This window comes from Schistocerca serialis, chromosome 2, assembly GCF_023864345.2.
Source record: "Schistocerca serialis cubense isolate TAMUIC-IGC-003099 chromosome 2, iqSchSeri2.2, whole genome shotgun sequence".
Taxonomy (NCBI): domain Eukaryota; kingdom Metazoa; phylum Arthropoda; class Insecta; order Orthoptera; family Acrididae; genus Schistocerca; species Schistocerca serialis.
Genome location: NC_064639.1, coordinates 110,380,812 through 110,401,607, shown reverse-complemented (window position 1 = coordinate 110,401,607; position 20,796 = coordinate 110,380,812). Strand labels below are relative to the sequence as shown.

At 40.0% G+C, this 20,796-nt stretch overlaps 1 protein-coding gene across 4 annotated transcripts in view; it reads left to right on the top strand.

The window, feature by feature from the left end:
• LOC126456788 (trichohyalin) overlaps nucleotides 1-20,796 on the top strand; it is a 378,453-nt gene that overhangs the window by 299,345 nt on the left and 58,312 nt on the right. For all 4 annotated transcript variants that reach the window (XM_050092572.1, XM_050092571.1, XM_050092573.1 and 1 more), the window contains 2 exons: nucleotides 352-465; nucleotides 548-719. In XM_050092572.1, coding sequence (XP_049948529.1) covers nucleotides 352-465; nucleotides 548-719 — 286 coding nt within the window. The remainder of the gene's footprint in view (nucleotides 1-351; nucleotides 466-547; nucleotides 720-20,796) is intronic.

Sequence of the window (20,796 nt, the reverse complement as noted above, 5' to 3'; positions counted from 1 at the left end):
TATGGCATGCTTTTATGTAGTGAAAAACTATCTTTTTTAAAGATGAACTACCTCAGAATATTATTCCGTAGTATATTATTGTGTGAAAATAAGCAAAATATGTTAACTTACTTATATGTTTCTCTCTAAGATTTGCAATAACATGAAGTGAAAAGTAGCTGTACAGAGTTTTTGAAAAGCTTGAAATAAATTTCTTCTGTTTCTAACTCTCATCAACATGATAATTCTGAAGATTTTGTCTTTCTTCTTAGCACGTGCCCTTTCTTTAAACTTGCCTGTTTGCAGTGTCATTTCCAGATTTTTTTCAATATGGTAACTGAATATGATAGGGAAGAATTCAATATGTTTCAGGCTGAAAACAATCTTAAAGCAAATGAAGAGAAGAACAAAAAATTAGAAGCTGAATTAAAAACGCAACGAAGTGAATTAGAAACAAAAGTGTCAGGAATTGAAGCTAACCTGCAGGTAATTTTTTTAACTTTATTTTCTATTAACACTGCACTGAAATAAAAGATATCTGTGTCTTGTGAGCTGTATTTGTTTACAGGCAGAGAAGAAGAAGTGTGAAAGACTCAAAGCCAACCAGGAGAAAGAACTGAAGAATAGGGAGCAAGAGTTAACCAGTCTTCGAACAAAACTGAAAACACTAGAGAGTAATAGTGGAGCAAGTACAAAGAAGTTAACAGAAGTGAAGCAGGAGTACCAGGAGAAAATAGACAGTGAGTTTAGCAAATTCAAGCTCTTTTTAGATATAGAAGAATGTTTAATACTTTCCTGTTATTACTTGCAGTTTGTACAAGCTAAGTCTTGAGATATTTCATATATTTCTTTTATACCTGGCACTCTTTTTAGAGTAAATATCATTCTTTTCACACCACTAATGATTGCAACTTCACCATGTATCAGGAATGCTTGCACATATCCATCCGCACATACACAGACACAAGCAGACATTTGTTAGGCAAAGAGTTTGGGTAGAGATGTCAGTTGAGGCGGAAGTACAGAGGCAAAGATGTTGTTGAATGACAGGTGAGGTATGAGCGGTGGCAACTTGAAATTAGCAGAGGTTGAGGCCTGGTGGATAACGGGAAGAGAGGATATACTGAAGGGCAAGTTCCCATCTCCGGAGTTCTGACAAGTTGGTATTAGTGGGAAGTATCCAGACAACCCGGACGGTGTAACACTGTGCCAAGATGTGCTGGCCATGCACCAAGGCATGTTTAGCCACAGGGTGATCCTCATTACCAACAAACACTGTCTGCCTGTGTTCATTCATGCGAATGGACAGTTTGTTGCTGGTCATTCCCACATAGAAAGCTTCACAGTGTAGGCAGGTCCGTTGGTAAATCACGTGGGTGCTTTCACACGTGGCTCTGCCTTTGATCGTGTACACCTTCCGGGTTACAGGACTGGAGTAGGTGTTGGTGGGAGGGTGCATGGGACAGGTTTTACACTGGGGGCGGTTACAAGGGTAGGAGCCAGAGGGTAGGGAAGGTGGTTTGGGGATTTCATAGGGATGAACCAAGAGGTTATGAAGGTTAGGTGGACGACAGAAAGACACTCTTGGTGGAGTGGGGAGGATTTCATGAAGGGTGGATCTCATTTCAGGGTAGGATTTGAGGAAGTTGTATCCCTGCTGGAGAGCCGCATTCAGAGTCTGATCCAGTCCCGGAAAGTATCCTGTCACAAGTGGGGCACTTTTGGGGTTCTTCTGTGGGAGGTTCTGGGAATGGTTCAGAGATTCCGGACTGGAGCAGATTCGTTTGCCACGAAGACCTAGGCTGTAGGGAAGGGACCGTTTGATGTGGAATGGGTGGCAGCTGTCATAATGGAGGTACTGTTGCTTGTTGCTGGGGTTGATGTGGACGGATGTGTGAAGCTGGCCATTGGTCAGATGGAGGTCAACGTCAAGGAAAGTGGCATGGGATCTGGAGTAGTACCAGGTGAATCTGATGGAACCAAAGTAGTTGAGGTTGGAGAGGAAACTCTGGAGTTGTTCTTCACTGTGAGTCCAGATCATGAAGATGTCATCAATAAATCTGTACCAAACTTTGGGTTGGCAGGCCTGGGTAACCAAGAAGGCTTCCTCTAAGTGACCCATAAATAGGTTGGCGTACGAGGGGGCCAGCCTGGTACCCATGGCTGTTCCCTTTAATTGTTGGTATGTCTGGCCTTCGAAAGTGAAGAAGTTGCGAGTCAGGATGAAGCTGGCTAAGGTAATGAGGAAAGAGGTTTTAGGTAGGGTGGCAGGTGATCGGCATGAAAGGAAGTGCTCCATTGCAGCGAGGCCCTGGATGTGCAGAATATTTGTGTATAAGGAAGTGGCATCAATGGTTACAAGGATGGTTTCGGGGGGTAACAGATTGGGTAAGGATTCCAGGCGTTCGAGAAAGTGGTTGGTGTGTTTGAGGAAGGATGGGAGACTGCATGTAATGGGTTGAAGGTGTTGATCTATGTAGGCAGACATACATTCTGTGGGGGCTTGGTAACCAGCTACAATGGTGCGGCCGGGATGATTGGGTTTGTGAATTTTAGGAAGTAGGTAGAAGGTAGGGGTGCGGGGTGTCGGTGGGGTCAGGAGGTTGATGGAGTCAGGTGAAAGATTTTGTAGGGGGCCTAAGGTTCTGAGGATTCCTTGAAGCTCCACCTGGACATCAGGAATGGGATTATCTTGGCAAACTTTGTATGTAGTGTTGTCTGAAAGCTGACGCAGTCCATCAGCCACATACTCCCGACAATCAAGTACCACGATCGTGGAACCCTTGTCCAGAAGAATGACGATGGATCGGTCAGCCTCCAGATCACGGATAGCCTGGGCTTCAGCAATGGTGATGTTGGGAGTAGGATTAAGGTTTTTTAAGAAGGATTGAGAGGCAAGGCTGGAAGTGAGAAAACCTGGGAAGTTTGGAGAGGGTGATTCTGAGGAAGAGGTGGTGGGTTCTGCTGTGATGGAGGACGGAACTATTCCAGGCAGGGTTCAGTTTGGATAGTGTCTTGGGGAGTTGGATCATTAGGAGTGGGATTAGGATAATTTTTCTTCATGGCAAAGTGATATTTCCAGCAGAGAGTACGAGTGTAGGACAGTAAATCTTTGACGAGGGCTGTTTTGTTGAATCTGGGAGTAGGGCTGAAGGTGAGGCCTTTGGATAGGACAGAGGTTTCGGATTGAGAGAGAGGTTTGGAGGAAAGGTTAACTACTGAATTAGGGTGTTGTGGTTCCAGATTGTGTTGATTAGAATTTTGAGGTTTTGGGGGGAGTGGAGCTGGAAGTGGGAGATTGAGTAGATGGGAGAGACTGGGTCTATGTGCAATGAGAGGAGGTTGAGGTTTGCTGGAAAGGTTGTGAAGGGTGAGTGAGTTGCCTTTCCCGAGGTGGGAAACCAGGAGATTGGATAGTTTTTTGAGGTGGAGGGTGGCATGCTGTTCTAATTTGCGGCTGGCCTGTAGGAGGATGCCCTGAACAGCCGGTGTGGATGTGGGAGAGGAAAGGTTGAGGACTTTTATTGAGGATAGGAGTTGACGGGTGTGTTCATTGGCTGAGTTGATGTGTGGGTGAAGGATTAGGTGGGTGAGGGCAATGGATTGTTCAGTTTGGAACTGGTATAAGGACTGATGGAAAGAAGGGTTACAGCCAGAGATGGGAACTTTAAGTGTGAGGCCTTTGGGGGTAATGCCAAATGTCAGACAAGCCTGAGTAAATAAAATATGGGAGCATAATCTGGCTAGGGTGAAGGCATGTTTGCGGAGGGAATGTAAATAAAACTTAATGGGGTCGTTGTGGGGATGTTGTGAGGGTGACATGGTATTAGAAGGTGGAAAGTGTAACCTGAGGCTAAAATGAAAATAAAAATATATTGGGAGAGATAAAGGTGAACTTCAAAGCAACTGGAGATCTGGTGTAAAAAAAGTCAAAAAAGTGTTGGTTAAGGCTAAGCTATGTTGATCCTGTGGTGAACTTGTGTTGGTAAACAACGATGTGCACAAAGGTTAGGTGGTTGTGTTGCCGCCAAAACACGTTAAAGGATGGTGAAATTTGGGAAAATTTTGAAAAAAACTGCGTGTAAATGTATTAAAAGGAGTGGTTTTGTGGTGGTAGATTATGAAAATGAGGCTAACAATTGTCTGACGAAGGAATAATGATGTTAAAACCTGTGGGAAGCGGCTAAAAACGATCAGTGATGTGGGAAAAACGGTAATGGAAATAAAGGGAAAGTTATTAGAACTAGCCAAAATGGTTGTTTAATGGGTGAAAAGAACTGTTTGTGAACTGGAAACGGTGGATTTTATAGCAGCGGTAGTGTTGATGTCGGAAAAAAATTTTTTGGTTATGGTTTGGAAGTGGGGTACGTATTATTGAGTATATATAGGCGGGTAAAATTGTATGGTAGACTATGGTAAAAAGGAGAAGGTGAATACAAAGTGAAACTACTTGCAAAAACAGAAAGAGAAAGTAAGATGACAGAAAAGATTTCGAAATGCAACAGTGACAATAACAAACATAATTGTTGGCTTCAAATTAATTACCCCCGGAAACCATCCTCGTAACCATTGATGCCACTTCCTTATACACAAATATTCTGCACGTCCAGGGCCTTGCTGCAATGGAGCACTTCCTTTCATGCTGATCACCTGCCACCCTACCTAAAACCTCTTTCCTCATTACCTTAGCCAGCTTCATCCTGACTCGCAACTTCTTCACTTTTGAAGGCCAGACATACCAACAATTAAAGGGAACAGCCATGGGTACCATGGTGGCCCCCTCGTATGCCAACCTATTTATGGGTCGCTTAGAGGAAGCCTTCTTGGTTACCCAGGCCTGCCAACTCAATGTTTGGTACAGATTTATTGATGACATCTTCATGATCTGGACTCACAGTGAAGAAGAACTCCAGAATTTCCTCTCCAACCTCAACTCCTTTGGTTCCATCAGATTCAGCTGGTCCTACTCCAAATCCCATGCCACTTTCCTTGATGTTGACCTCCATCTGTCCAATGGCCAGCTTCACACATCTGTCCACATCAAACCCAGCAACAAGCAACAGTACCTCCATTATGACAGCTGCCACCCATTCCACATCAAACGGTCCCTTCCCTACAGCCTAGGTCTTCGTGGCAAACGAATCTGCTCCAGTCCGGAATCCATGAACCATTACACCAACAACCTGAAGACAGCTTTCGCATCCCGCAACTACCCTCCCGACCTAGTACAGAAGCAAATTACCAGAGCCACTTCCTCATCCCCTCAAACCCAGAACCTCCCACAGAAGAACCCCAAAAGTGCCCCACTTGTGACAGGATACTTTCCGGGACTGGATCAGACTCTGAATGTGGCTCTCCAGCAGGGATACAACTTCCTCAAACCCTGCCCTGAAATGAGATCCATCCTTCACGAAATCCTCCCCACTCCACCAAGAGTGTCTTTCCGCCGTCCACCTAACCTTCATAACCTCTTGGTTCATCCTTATGAAATCCACAAACCACCTTCCCTACCCTCTGGCTCCTACCCTTGTAACCGCCCCCGGTGTAAAACCTGTCCCATGCACCCTCCCACCAGCACCTACTCCAGTCCTGTAACCCGGAAGGTGTACACGATCAAAGGCAGAGCCACGTGTGAAAGCACCCACGTGATTTACCAACTGGCCTGCCTACACTGTGAAGCTTTCTATGTGGGAACGACCAGCAACAAACTGTCCATTCGCATGAATGGACACAGGCAGACAGTGTTTGTTGGTAATGAGTATCACCCTGTGGCTAAACATGCCTTGGTGCACTGCCAGCACATCTTGGCACAGTGTTACACCGTCCGGGTTATCTGGATACTTCCTACTAACACCACCCTGTCAGAACTCCGGAGATAGGATCTTGCCCTTCAGTATATCCTCTCTTCCCGTTATCCACCAGGCCTCAACCTCTGCTAATATCAAGTTGCCGCCGCTTATACCTCACCTGTCATTCAACAACATCTTTGCCTCTGTACTTCCGCCTCGACTGACATCTCTACCCAAACTCTTTGCCTTACGAATGTCTGCTTGTGTCTGTGTATGTGTGGATGGATATGTGTGTGTGTGTGTGTGTGTGTGAGTGTATACCTGTCGTATTTCCCCCTAAGGTAAGTCTTTCCACTCCCGGGATTGGAATGACTCCTTACCCTCTCCCTTAAAACCCACATCCTTTCGTCTTTCCCTCTCCTTCCCTCTTTCCTGATGCAGCAACCTCGTGTTGCGAAAGCTTGAAATTTGTGTGTGTGTGTTTGTGTGTTTTTTATTGTGTCTATTTACCAGTGTGTGTGTGTGTGTGTGTGTGTGTGTGTGTGTTTGCATGTGTTTGTGTTGTTTCTACTGAGAAATTCATCAGTGGAGTGGAAGGAGTTGGCCACCAGTACATCCTTTAGGCTTGTCTTAAACTGAATTTCATTGGTTGTTAAGCTTTTTACAGCTGCTGGTCAGTTATTGAAAATGTGTTCCTTAATAATGCACACCTTTTTGTACAAGAGTAAGTGACTATAAATCCTTGTGAAGATTATTCTTATTTCTGGTCCTGATTCCATGAACTGAGCTGTTGGTTTGAAAAAGGGATATATTTTTAATGACAAATTTCATTAAGGAATAAATATATTGGGAAGCAGTAGTTAGTATCCCGTATCCCTAGTTCCCTATTTAGGCCTCTGTAGGATGTTCGTGAGTTCACACCACATATAACTCATATTGTACATTTTTTGCCCAGAAAACTTTAGCTTGGCTTGATGAATTACCCCAAAAAATAATCCCATATGACATTATGGAGTGAAAGTAAGCATATAATGCCAGCTTTTACATTTTTATATCCTGTGCTGTTACTGCGAACGGCTGAAAGCAAGGGGAAACTACGGCCGTAATTTTTCCTGAGGGCATGCAGTTTTACTGTATGGATAAATGATGATGACATCCTCATGGGCAAAATATTCCGGACGTAAAATAGTCCCCCATTCGGATCTCCGGGCGGGGACTACTCAAGAGGATGTCGTTATCAGGAGAATGAAAACTGACGTTCTACGGATCGGAGCGTGGAATGTCAGATCACTTAATCGGGCAGGTAGGCTAGAAAATTTAAAAAGGGAAATGGATAGGTTAAAGTTAGATATAGTGGGAATTAGTGAAGTTTAGTGGCAGGAGGAACAAGACTTCTGGTCAGGTGACTACAGGCTTATAAACACAAAATCAAATAGGGGTAATGCAGGAGTAGGTTTAATAATGAATAGGAAAATAGGAATGCGGTTAAGCTACTACAAACGGCATAGTGAACGCATTATTGTGGCCAAGATAGATACGAAGCCCACACCTACTACAGTAGTACAATTTTATATGCCAACTAGCTCTGCAGATGACGAAGAAATTGAAGAAATGTATGATGAAATAAAAGAAATTATTCAGATAGTGAAGGGTGACGAAAATTTAATAGTCATGGGTCACTGGAATTCGGTAGTAGGAAAAGGGAGAGAAGGAAACGTAGTAGGTGAATATGGATTGGGGCTAAGAAATGAAAGAGGAAGCCGCCTGGTAGAATTTTGCACAGAGCACAACTTAATCATAGCTAACACTTGGTTTAAGAATCATGAAAGAAGGTTGTATACATGGAAGAACCCTGGAGATACTAAAAGGTATCAGATAGATTATATAATGGTAAGACAAAGATTTAGGAACCACGTTTTAAATTGTAAGACATTTCCAGGGGCAGATGTGGACTCTGACCACAATCTGTCGGTTATGACCTGTAGATTAAAACTGAAGAAACTGCAAAAAGGCGGGAACTTAAGGAGATGGGACCTGGATAAACTGAAAGAACCAGAGGTTGTACAGAGTTTCAAGGAGAGCATAAGGGATCAATTGACAGGAATGGGGGAAAGAAATACAGTAGAAGAAGAATGGGTAGCTTTGAGGGATGAAGTAGTGAAGGCAGCAGAGGATCAAGTAGGTAAAAAGACGAGGGCTAGTAGAAATCCTTGGGTAACAGAAGAAATATTGAATTTAATTGATGAAAGGAGAAAATATAAAAATGCAGTAAATGAAGCAGGCAAAAAGGTATACAAACTTCTCAAAAATGAGATCGACAGGAAGTGCAAAATGACTAAGCAGGGATGGCTAGAGGACAAATGTAAAGATGTAGAGGCTTATCTCACTAGGGGTAAGATAGATACTGCCTACAGGAAAATTAAAGAGACCTTTGGAGATAAGAGAACCACTTGTATGAACATCAAGAGCTCAGATGGAAACCCAGTTCTAAGTAAAGAAGGGAAAGCAGAAAGGTGGAAGGAGTATATAGAGGGTCTATACAACGGTGATGTACTTGAGGACAATATTATGGAAATGGAAGAGGATGTAGATGAAGATGAAATGGGAGATACGATACTGCGTGAAGAGTTTGACAGAGCACTGAAAGACCTGAGTCGAAACAAGGCCCCCGGAGTAGACAACATTCCATTGGAACTACTGACGGCCTTGAGAGAGCCAGTCCTGACAAAACTCTACCATCTGGTGAGCAAGATGTATGAGACAGGCGAAATACCCTCAGACTTCAAGAAGAATATAATAATCCCAATCCCAAAGAAAGCAGGTGTTGACAGATGTGAAAATTACCGAACAATCAGTTTAATAAGCCACAGCTGCAAAATACTAACACAAATTCTTTACAGATGAATGGAAAAACTGGTAGAAGCCGACCTCAGGGAAGATCAGTTTGGATTCCGTAGAAACACTGGAACACGTGAGGCAATACTGACCTTAAGACTTATCTTAGAAGAAAGATTAAGGAAAGGCAAACCTACGTTTCTAGCATTTGTAGACTTAGAGAAAGCTTTTTACAATGTTGACTGGAATACTCTCTTTCAAATTGTAAAGGTGGCAGGGGTAAAATACAGGGAGCGAAAGGCTATTTACAATTTGTACAGAAACCAGATGGCAGTTATAAGAGTCGAGGGACGTGAAAGGGAAGCAGTAGTTGGGAAGGGAGTAAGACAGGGTTGTAGCCTCTCCCCGATGTTATTCAATCTGTATATTGAGCAAGCAGTAAAGGAAACAAAAGAAAATTCAGAGTAGGTATTAAAATCCATGGAGAAGAAATAAAAACTTTAAGGTTCGCCGATGACATTGTAATTCTGTCAGAGACAGCAAAGGACTTGGAAGAGCAGTTGAATGGAATGGATAGCGTCTTGAAAGGAGGATATAAGATGAACATCAACAAAAGCAAAATGAGGATAATGGAATGTAGTCGAATTAAGTCGGGTGATGCAGAGGGAATTAGATTAGGAAATGAGTCACTAAAAGTAGTAAAGGAGTTTTGTTATTTGGGGAGCAAAATAACTGATGATGGTCGAAGTAGAGAGGATATAAAATGTAGACTGGCAATGGCAAGGAAAGCGTTTCTGAAGAAGAGAAATTTGTTAACATCGAGTATAGATTTAAGTGTCAGGAAGTCATTTCTGAAAGTATTTGTATGGAGTGTAGCCATGTATGGAAGTGAAACATGGACGATAAATAGTTTGGACAAGAAGAGAATAGAAGCTTTTGAAATGTGGTGCTACAGAAGAATGCTGAAGATTAGAAGGGTTGATCACATAACTAATGAGGAAGTATTGAATAGGATTGGGGAGAAGAGAAGTTTGTGGCACAGCTTGACCAGAAGAAGGGATCGGTTGGTAGGACATGTTCTGAGGCATCAAGGGATCACCAATTTAGTACTGGAGGGCAGCATGGAGGGTAAAAATCGTAGAGGGAGACCAAGAGATGAATACACTAAGCAGATTCAGAAGGATGTAGGTTGCAGTAGGTACTGGGAGATGAAGAAGCTTGCACAGGATAGAGTAGCATGGAGAGCTGCATCAAACCAGTCTCAGGACTGAACACCACAACAACAACAATCCCCCATGTCTGACAGAATTCGCATTGCAAGTAGAGATTTGGTTAGACACTTCACGAGTTCTGTGGTGTGCTCCTCCCAGTTGAATTTATTATCCAGCTGTAATCCCGACAATTGAACACTGTCCATTTATTCTATCTTCTTGTCATCATATGCTGTGCATATACTCATGGGACACCCCTTACAAGTTCTGAACTGTATGGAGTGTGTTTTTTCAAAGTTTAGTGACAAAGAATTGACTAGGAACCAGTGATTAATGTCCACAAATATTTTATTAGCTGATCTTTCTAAGACTACACTTGATTTGCTATTTATTGCAATGTTTGTATCATCGGCAAAAAAACAGACTTGGCAACTGGTAATGTTATTGATGAAAGGTCATTCATATACACAAGAAAAAGTAAGGGCCCTAAGATGGAACCTTGTGGGACCCCACATGTAATTAGTTCCCAGTTGGATGATGCCTGATAGCTTAATACATGTCTCTTTCCTAATAACAACCTATGTTTCCTGCTAGAGATATAAGATTTGAACCATTTTGCAGCATTTCCTGTTACACCATAATATTCTAATTTACTTAAAAGGATATTGTGATTCACACTGTCAAATGCCTTTGACAGATCACAAAATATATCAGTTGCCTACAATTTTTTGTCTAATGAATTAAGTACATTTCACTGTAAGTGTAGATAGCCTTCTCAATATCAGAACCCTTTAGAAATCCGAGTTGCGACTTTGACAGTATGTTATTTGTGATAAGATGGTTATAAAGCCGATTGTACATTACCTTTTCTAAAATTTTCTAGAATGCTAGCAAAAGTGAAATTGGACAGAAATTTGATGCTATTTCTTTATCTCCCTTCGTAAACAGTAGCTTAACTGCAGCACATTTCAATCATTCAGGAAATATTCCACTGATTAACGACTGGCTACACAGATAGCTTAATATGTTACTTAACTCACAATCACATTCTTCAATTAACTTTGTTGATATTTCATCATACCCACTGGGTACTTTTGATTTTTAAAATTTTATGATGGGCATTACTTCTTCTGGGATAGTGAGGATCAGATTCATATTATGGAAGTTACTTGAAATGTCTGGTCTGAGGTATCCCATGGCAGCATCTACAGAACCTGACAACCCAGTCTTTTCAGTAACAGTTATAAAATGTTTGTTAATAAGTTCTGCAACACTATACACATCTGTCACCAATATATCATTTAGTATTAATGCTATTTGCCTCTCTTCATGTCTGTTTCTACCGGTCTCCTCCTTCACTATATCCCATATTGTCTTTATTTTGTTATCTGATATGACTATCTTTTCCTTGTAATATATTTGCTTACTTTTTATTTGTGTTTGCAATTACACAATAATAGTTAATAATGATAATAATAAGTTAAAATATGAAAAATTTTGTTTATGACAATTCTGCATTATAAATATAAAATCAGTAATGACCCTTGAATGCAACTGTTTGGTGAATAGAAATGCTAAAATACTGTGCTGTAAACCTCTGAATACTTTCTGAGTTTCTTACATATTGTTTGTTTACTTCTGAAATGGTGAAGTTAGACATGGGGGGAATCATGTGAGGGAGTTGCTCACACATGTAGATCCATAGTAAACATGTAATGCTCAGTAACAAAACAGATATGTTAAAATACACACATGTTACAAATTATGATGCACTTTAAATAGAAACATTAGCAACTGGTGGATGGAATGTAATCAAATTCTGGGAGTTGAACTTGCAACTAACAATGGTGATAAGAAAATGGCACATAGTGAAATAAGGACTACATGTCAGTCAGAAACATTAAAGGTGAAAAAATGAAAATACATCAAATACACTAAAACTTTATATACATGTACAAGATGCTCAAACATAATCAGCACAACTAACTAAATTACTAAACACAAACAAGGGTTTGCTGATTTTAAATACACAATTGACAATGGTTCACAATTACCTTGAAACTTTTCTTTTGAAAGTGCTTAAGTGCTTTTCACATACATTTCTGCCAATTGATGTTGTGATCTAATGTAGGAAATGAGAAAGGAATCATCAATTATTTTCTCATACATGTAATGAAACTTTATGGTTGTGTTCAGTCCTTTTGGGATGTTGATTGTTTATCATTAATTGTAATTTACGCTGGTTGTACACAAAGAATTGAGTTGGTTGCTTCATATTGACACCAAGTTGTTGTAAAAAAGTACAAAGCCAGGCAATTTTAGCAACTGCATCAGGTACTGCAACATACAAAAATGTGGCAACACATATTTGCCTGCAATTGATCAGATAACAGGTCCTTTGGTCAATATATTGACATAGCTTTCTGTTGAATGACAAGTATGGATATCTAGAGCACAATCAGAACCCTAGTATGCATGAAATTTAAGAATACTGCTGCTGTATTTAATACCTTTGTTCTTTGCCCCAAGGTATTGTAGGATATGTTTAATAACAGTGCAATCTATGGAAGGTACTACCTACCACTACTAATCAATTCCTTTCCTGTTCCACACACAAATTGAGTGAGGGAAAAATGATTGTCTGTTGTTGTTGTTGTTGTAGTCTTCAGTCCAGATACTGGTTTGCCGCAGCTCTCCATGCTACTCTATCCTGTGCAAGCTTCTTCATCTCCAAGTACCTCCTGCAACCTACACCCTTCTGAATCTGCTTAGTGTATTCATCTCTTGGCCTCCGTCTATGACTTTTGCCCTCTACCCTGCCCTCCAGTACTAAATTGGTAATCCCTAGATGCCTCCTAACATGTCCTACCAACTGATCCCTCCTACTCAGTAGCAAGCCAGCGGGTATGTTGGACCTTCCATCGAGCTACAGACCCCCTTGAAGATGTCTCCTGCAGACGGGGACGAAACATTGGGAATTGAGACAAAATTCATCAACTGACCACAGCATAACAGCCTGGATAATCATAATGTACATGACATTTCCAGCCGTGAAAGTCTAGATTTTAGTAACAAATTTCTCTTCTGCCCAATTCTATTCAGTCCCTCCTCATTAGTTATGTGATCTACCCATCTAATCTTCAGTATTCTTCTGTGGCACCCCTCCCCATTTTGAAAGCTTCTATTCTCTTCTTGTCTAAACTATTTATCGTCCATGTTTCACTTAAATACATGGCTACACTCCAGACAAATATTTTCAGAAAAGACTTCCTAACACTTAAGTCTATACTCGATGTTAACAAATATCTCTTCTTCAGAAATGCTTTCCTTGCCATTACCAGTCTTCTCTTCTTTGACCATCATCAGTTATTTTGCTCTCCAAATAGCAAGACTCATCTGCTACTTTAAGTGTCTCATTTCCTAACATAATTCCTTCAGCATCATCTGATTTAATTTGACTACATTCCATTATCCTCATTTTGCTTTTGTTGATGCTCATCTTATATCCTCCTTCCAAGAAACTGTCCATTCCGTTCAACTGCTCTTCCAAGTCCTTTGCTGTCTCTGACAGAATTACAATGTCATAGGCGAACCTCAAAGTTTTTATTTCTTCTCCATGGATTTTAATTGGTACTCTAAATTTTCTTTTGTTTCCTTTACTGCTTGCTCACTATATTGAGTGACTGTCTATAAGCCCTAATTTCTCTCATCTTCTCTTTGTGGTCCTTACACAAAATGTACAGTGGTGGCAGTAGGATCAATTTGCAGTTGTCCTCAAATGCTGGTTCTCTAAATGTCTGCTATAGTACCTTATGAAAAGAGCATTGTCAAAGATTCCAATCTGAGCTCATGAAACATTTCCATAATATCTGCATGTTAATCAAACCTACCAGTAACAAATCTACTAGCATGCCTCTGAATTGCTTCAAAGTCTCCCTTTAATCCAACACAGATGCGCAAAACTATAGACCTATATCTCTGACATTGATCTGTTGTAGAATTTTAGAACATGTTTTTTGCTCGCGTATCATGTCGTTTCTGGAAACCAAGAATCCACTCTGTAGGAATCAACATGGATTCAGGAAACAGTGATCGAGTGAGACCCAACTTGCTTTATTTGTTCATGAGACCCAGAAAATATTAGATACAGGCTCCCAGGTAGATGCTATTTTCCTTGACTTCCGGAAGGCATTCAATACAGTTCCGCACTGTCGCCTGATAAACAAGGTAAGAGCCTATGGAATATCAGACCAGCTGTGTGGCTGGATTGAAGAGTTTTTAGCAAACAGAAAACAGCATGTTGTTCTCAATGGAGAGACGTCTACAGACGTTAAAGTGGCATGCCACAGGGGAGTGTTATGGGACCATTGCTTTTCACAATATATATAAATGACCTAGTAGATAGTGTCGGAAGTTCCATGCGGCTTTTCGCGGATGATGCTGTAGTATACAGAGAAGTTGCAGCATTAGAAAATTGTAGTGAATGCAGCGGATAGGCACTTGGTGCAGGGAGTGGCAATTGACCCTTAACATAGACAAATGTAACGTATTGCGAATACGTAGAAAGAAGGATCCTTTATTGTATGATTATATGATAGCAGAACAAACACTGGTAGCATTTACTTCTGTAAAATATCTGGGAGTATGCGTGCGGAACGATTTGAAGTGGAATGATCATATACAATTAATTGTTGGTAAGGCGGGTATCAGGTTGAGATTCATTGGGAGAGTCCTTAGAAAATGTAGTCCATCAACAAAGGAGGTGGCTTACAAAACACTGTTTCAACCTATACTTGAGTATTGCTCATCAGTGTGGGATCCGTACCAGATCAGGTTGACAGAGGAGATAGAGAAGATCCAAAGAAGAGCGGCGCCTTTTGCCACAGGGTTATTTGGTAAGTGTGATAGCGTTACGAAGATGTTTAGCAAACTCCAGTGGTAGACTCTGCAAGAGAGGCGCTCTGCATCGCAGTGTAGCTTGCTGTCCAGGTTTCGAGAGGGTGCATTTCTGGATGAGGTATCGAATATATAGCTTCCCCCTACTTATAAATCCTGAGGAGATCACAAATGAAAAATTAGGGAGATTCGAGCGCGCATGGAGGCTTTCCGGCAGTCGTTCTTCCCGCAAACCATACGCGACTGGAACAGAAAAGAGAGATAATGACAGTGGCATGTAAAGTGCCCTCCGCCACACACCGTTGGGTGGCTTGCGGAGTATAAATGTAGATGTAGATGGTGGCAATCCCAAACAATAAAGCAGTACTCGAGAATGGGTCACACTAGCATTCTATATACCATCTCCCATGTAGATGAGCTACATTTTTCCAAAATTCTCCCAAGAAAATGAAGTTGATCATTTGCTTTCCCGACTGTCAACGTGATGTGCTTATTCTGTTTCATATCACTTTGTAATGTTACACCTAGATATTTAATCAGTGGGACTGTGTCAAGCAGCACGTTGCTAATGCTATATTCAAATGTTGTTTTTGCTACTTATCTGCATAAACTTAAATTTTTCTACATTTAGAGCAAGCTTCTATTCACCACATCGATGAGAAATTCTGTCTTAGTAATTTTGTATTCCCCTGCAGTCACTCAAGGATGACATCCTCTCATGCACCACAGCGTCATCAGAAAACAGCCATAACTGCTATTTACCCTGTCCACCAGGTCAATAACGTATATAGAGAATAAGAGCGATCCTGCCACATTTCTATGGCACGCTCCTAAGAATACCCATGTCTCTGATGAGCACTTGCCATTGAGAACAACGTACTGATTCTATTACTTCAGAAGTCTTCAAGCCACTCACATACCTGGGAATGTATTCCATATGCTTGGACCTTCATCTACAGTCTGCAGTGGGGCAGTTCATGGATAGCTGAGAATCAACTTGACTGACAGAAAACATTAAATCAAGTCTTTTCATTGTGATAGCAATCATAAACAAAATGGAATATTTTCTATGGATTTCTTGTCTTCATTAACTGGGGTTGTGCCAAATGCAACAGTGAACTGCAACCAATCAGTGCTGCATAGAGCCCGTAGTTATTTATGTTGGATTTTTCTAAGACAAGACTAATATAAGCCGTCTTGGCTGAGGAACAGTTCTTTATTTCCACAGGCTTGCCTGAATTCCTATCGTGTAAAATGAATGGAATCATCAACTACAATTTCAAAATGAATCTTGAGTTCTTCAGATATTTTATTTATAGCAGCAGTTAATCCATCATCAACAAAAATAGCTAAAAATTCTTCTTGGCCATCTGCTCAAGCATGAAACAATTGTCCAAATGGATCTGTTTGAAATCCAGAAATTTGATGAAGTAAACAAGGCTTTTATTCCAACATCAAGGAAAGTGCTTCAGTCCAGTGCTTCAGTCCATTTAGGCATTCTTCAATTTTCAGACTATATTTGCATTATCACTATTGAATCTTGAAAAATGTTGTTTTCACACGAAATAGCTTTATGTCCATATTATACACTCTAGCCAAAGCCAAAAGAATATGAGTTGATTCAACCTAACAACAGGTGAAAAAGTTTCCCTGTAACCAATTCCAAATTTTCTGGGAATATCTTTGCATATAATCTAGCTTTATACCATCTGGTTTTTGTTTAATTTTATAAATCCACTTACAACAAACAGCCTGATGATCTAGAGGTAGGACAAGCTGTTATTTTGGGCCAATTAAGAAATTTCATCTTTAATGATTCATGGAATATGAAACTGACTATCTAACTAAATAATTTTAATCGCTTCATACCAATTATCAGAGTCTGTGGATGTCATTGCCTCTTTGAAAGTTTCTGGCTGATCAGTAACTGCTGTGCAGACCTCAGAATTTGGGAAGAAACTGAAGGGTGAAGTTAATCTCAGTTTCTATGATTCTTTCCTAGTTGAGCAACGATACTGGTAGCACAGGGTTCATGGTCTTGTGCAACATCATCATTTTTAACAGGGTGTTGAACTTCATCTCCTTCTACATCTGTTGGGAAGTTGTATTTACATGTAATGTTGATGGTTCTGATTTCTGTAGATACATTTTGATATATTTGTTAAAGTCCACATCTTATGAAACAGTCATTTTCTTTGTCACAGGATCATACAGCCTATAATTTTTACTTTTGCCAACCATACCATTGTCTTTGATTTGCTACAAACCTTCTCATAGGCTTTAGTCATGTTTCCTTCCAAAATCATTTCTCATATGGTATCTTATCACAATTAAACTTACATGAACAGTCATTCAATGTGTAGACTACCCAAAGTGTCTCAGAAGGCAAGAATTAAGAAGTATTGTTTGATCACTTTCCACTATAGATCTGGTTTCTCATTCAACTTTACCATTCTGCTCTAGTTTATATTGTGAACTGATTTAATGGATGATATAAGTCTTCTTGAAATGATTTTATGAAGGCACTGATTAACAAACTCTGTTCTATGGTCAGTTCTAATAACTTTAAACCTTAAACCTGTTTCATGAATGCATTTCCAGCAACAACTGAAACAATAAGAACACAGAAGCAGCATCACTTTTGTTCCTAAAAAGAATAGACTGATCTGTATGAAATACAATCATCTTGAAAAATAACAAATAGTTGTGTCCACTTAATGATGGGTATGGCATTTCTCCACATACATCAGCATGAACAAATTCTCCTGGAGCAGAGGCACAAGTCTGCAGATTTGTCCTCCCTAAATCTCTTCCTATATAGTTCACTGTATTGACAAGATTGACAAAAGAATTTGCTTAAAGTAAATTTTAAATTTGTGGTCAAACTGCTGTAAGAAATTATCTTCAAATTCTCAAAGTTTACATGTCCAACAACCTCTTTGCAACAGAGCTAAGCCAGATGACAGATGATGCACAATCTACTTGTTCAGTATTTTCCATACAAAACAGTAGTCTGTAATGATAGTTCTTAAAATGTGATTTTAAATTTTCACTGACTATTGCCTCCCCCTGGAAAAAGATGTTTTCTCAAGCCAGGTATTTATAATGTATCCTCCACTGTTCAAAGTTTCCATATACTATTTACTAGTGCATTTAACTTGACTAACCCAATACAGACATCATACACAACTGAATTACCTCCCAGATTGACAGTGACATTAAATTTCCTAGTGGTTTAAACACTGAAAATAATTCCTTGTGCGAAATAAGGTATTGTGATGCAGCACTATCAGCAAGTCAAACATTATTGCAATTAGTAGCCAGAATATTTCAAATTTCTGCATAGGTTCTTGACTTTCTCCTAACAATTTAAACAGTCTTTTGTTAATAATAATCTCGTCCACAGAACATTTGCTTACACTACTTTATGGGCACCGAGTTTTATGCTTTTTGTGGTAACATTAACAACAGTGAATCCAGTTGCTAAATCTTCAGTCCACAATAAATGTTGCTCCTCTTTCAGTTACATTGTTCTTAGGTTACTGAAAGTTTACTTACTTTCATTACATGAATCCTAAGTCATAATGAACAAATCATATTTCACCAGAGGTCCACCTAAAACTTTTTCAGTCTTATCTGTATCTCCTACTGGTTCACTAACATCTGCAAGATACTGTGCTAATACATCAACTTTACTAACTTGTTTTGCAATAGTATCAGAGTGAAATATTTTATAATTAAAGGGTGGTTGTTTATTTATAGCAGACTGCTGGTAATGAATAATTTTTATTGGAGTCCACATACCATTTGTTGTAGCACATGGTGCAACAGTTCACAGCTGGTCAAATTCTGTTGCATGAAATAAAAATAATTAACTCATCCCACAGGTTCTTTGCATCAGTGCCTTCAACTGACTTTACTTCCATCAGCAATTTCTCAGCATGAAACCTTATTTCCATTTTTCTTATTTCCATTTGATATTTGTGTAACTGAAAATGATATCCATCGAATTCGTGCATACTATAAACCTGTTTTTGATTATGTATTCTTTTTTAACTTTACAAGCGTAAAATGTTACCCCCACTAAACACACATTTTCTTTGGCCCATAACCTGTTGAACAGACTGCAATCAGGTTATGACAGGTATTTGCCTTGAATAAAAAGAGTGCTTATGCACAACACACAGAAGATAACAATTAAAAATGTTACTAGGATACAGGTACACAATAGAATAAGAGACTGTGTGTTGTCCAGAAGCACCAAAGAGAGAGAAAAAAATACATCAAACACACTAAAATATCAATATAATAGAGGCAAACATTCCATGTGGGAAAAATATATCTAAAAACAAAGATGATGTGACTTACCAAACGAAAGCGCTGGCAGGTCGATAGACACACAAACAAACACACAAACAACAAACAAATTTTGTGTGTATGTTTGTGTTTGTTTGTATGTCTATCGACCTGCCAGCGCTTTCATTTGGTAAGTCACATCATCTTTGTTTTTAGATACACTAAAATATCATATACGTGCACACAGACATTCAAAGGTAATCAGCACAACAAGTGACAATACACAACAGAAACTATAAAAAGGCAGCTACTGGTATCTGTTCATCAGTTGACTGTGTGTAGAACATCTGTTAGTAACCTTTCGTTGTTGATTTCGCTCTCATCTTGGCCTGTGTTACAGTTCTCCTGGTTTCTGTGCCATTTTGATATTTTTCTGTCTCTTTTGCTCTCCTTTGTTGATTGAAAGAACCTTTAGTTTCAGTAGCTAAAGGTTATATGATCAAATATTTGTGCATACCTGTCTTTTTGCTTGTACAATGTAGTCACATAAGTGTCTGTGTGTGTGTGTGTGTGTGTGTGTGTGTGTGTGTGTGTGTGTGTGTGTGTGTGTGTGTGTACTCTATCTGAAATAGATTTCATCTAAAAGTTAGCAGAGTTTTCAGTCTTGTTTATGATTCTACTGTTAGATGGGTTGTTACCTTTATTCCTTAAATTATTTATTGGTAGAAAATTTCCGTTGGCTAGTACAGTGAATACAAATCAAGCCAGTCCAGTAGTGTTTTTCTCGCATGGTGCATAGTTGCAACCAAGACGACTTAGTATGTTATGTGCCTTCGATCACTTTGTGTACAGCCACGCGTGGCAGGGCAACCTCACATACAGTGTTGGCCCATAGACTGGCTGCTGTTTTTCAACTGTCTGGCATACCCTTCTCTTATAACAATAAAAACAATCAATCATTGACAAAATTATTTAAGTGGACAGCTAAAAAATCTACTCACCTAGGTGCGGTAGAACTCACAGATAAAAGACAGTTGTAATTGGCAAGTTTTCGGAGTCAATGGCTCCTTCTTCAGGCAGAAGGGTTGAAGGGGAAGGAAGAGGGCTGAAGGAAAAAGGACTGGAGAGCTCTAGGAAAAGGGGTAGATTTTGGCAAAGTCACCCAGAACCACAATTCAGAGGAGACTTACAGCATGGCATGAGAAGGAAAGACTGATTGTTGGGGACTGCATTGGATGGGATTTGAAAACCTGAGAGATTAAAGGTGGAAGACAGGGTAATATGCAGACAGAGATACTGCTTAAACACCATGCATGAGTTAATAAGAGTGCAAAGCTAAGTGCATTGTACATAACAGAGATGGGAGGGGGAAGATGAAAAAATAGATGGGAAAGACAATGAAAAGTGTAGAAAACTAAAATGGAGTGAGGTAAAGTGTAGTTACAGTGAAAAAATGCTGAGACAGGAGAAATTAACGTAAATTAAGGCCAAGTGGGTGGTGAAAACCAAGGACATGTTGTAGTTCTAGTTCCAACCTGCGGAGCTCTTAGAAACTGGTGTCTGGGGGAAGAATCCAGATGGCGCATGTGGTGAAACAGGTGCTGAGATCATGAATGTCATGTTGTAGAGCATGGTCTGCAACAGGATATTGCGAGTTACCACTAGACACCCTCTGCCTATGCCCATTCATCCTAATTGATAATTTGGTGGTAGTGATGCTGACAGAGAAGGCCAAACAGTGTTTACATAACAGCTGGTATATGATGTTTCGTTTCACAGGTGGCTCTCCC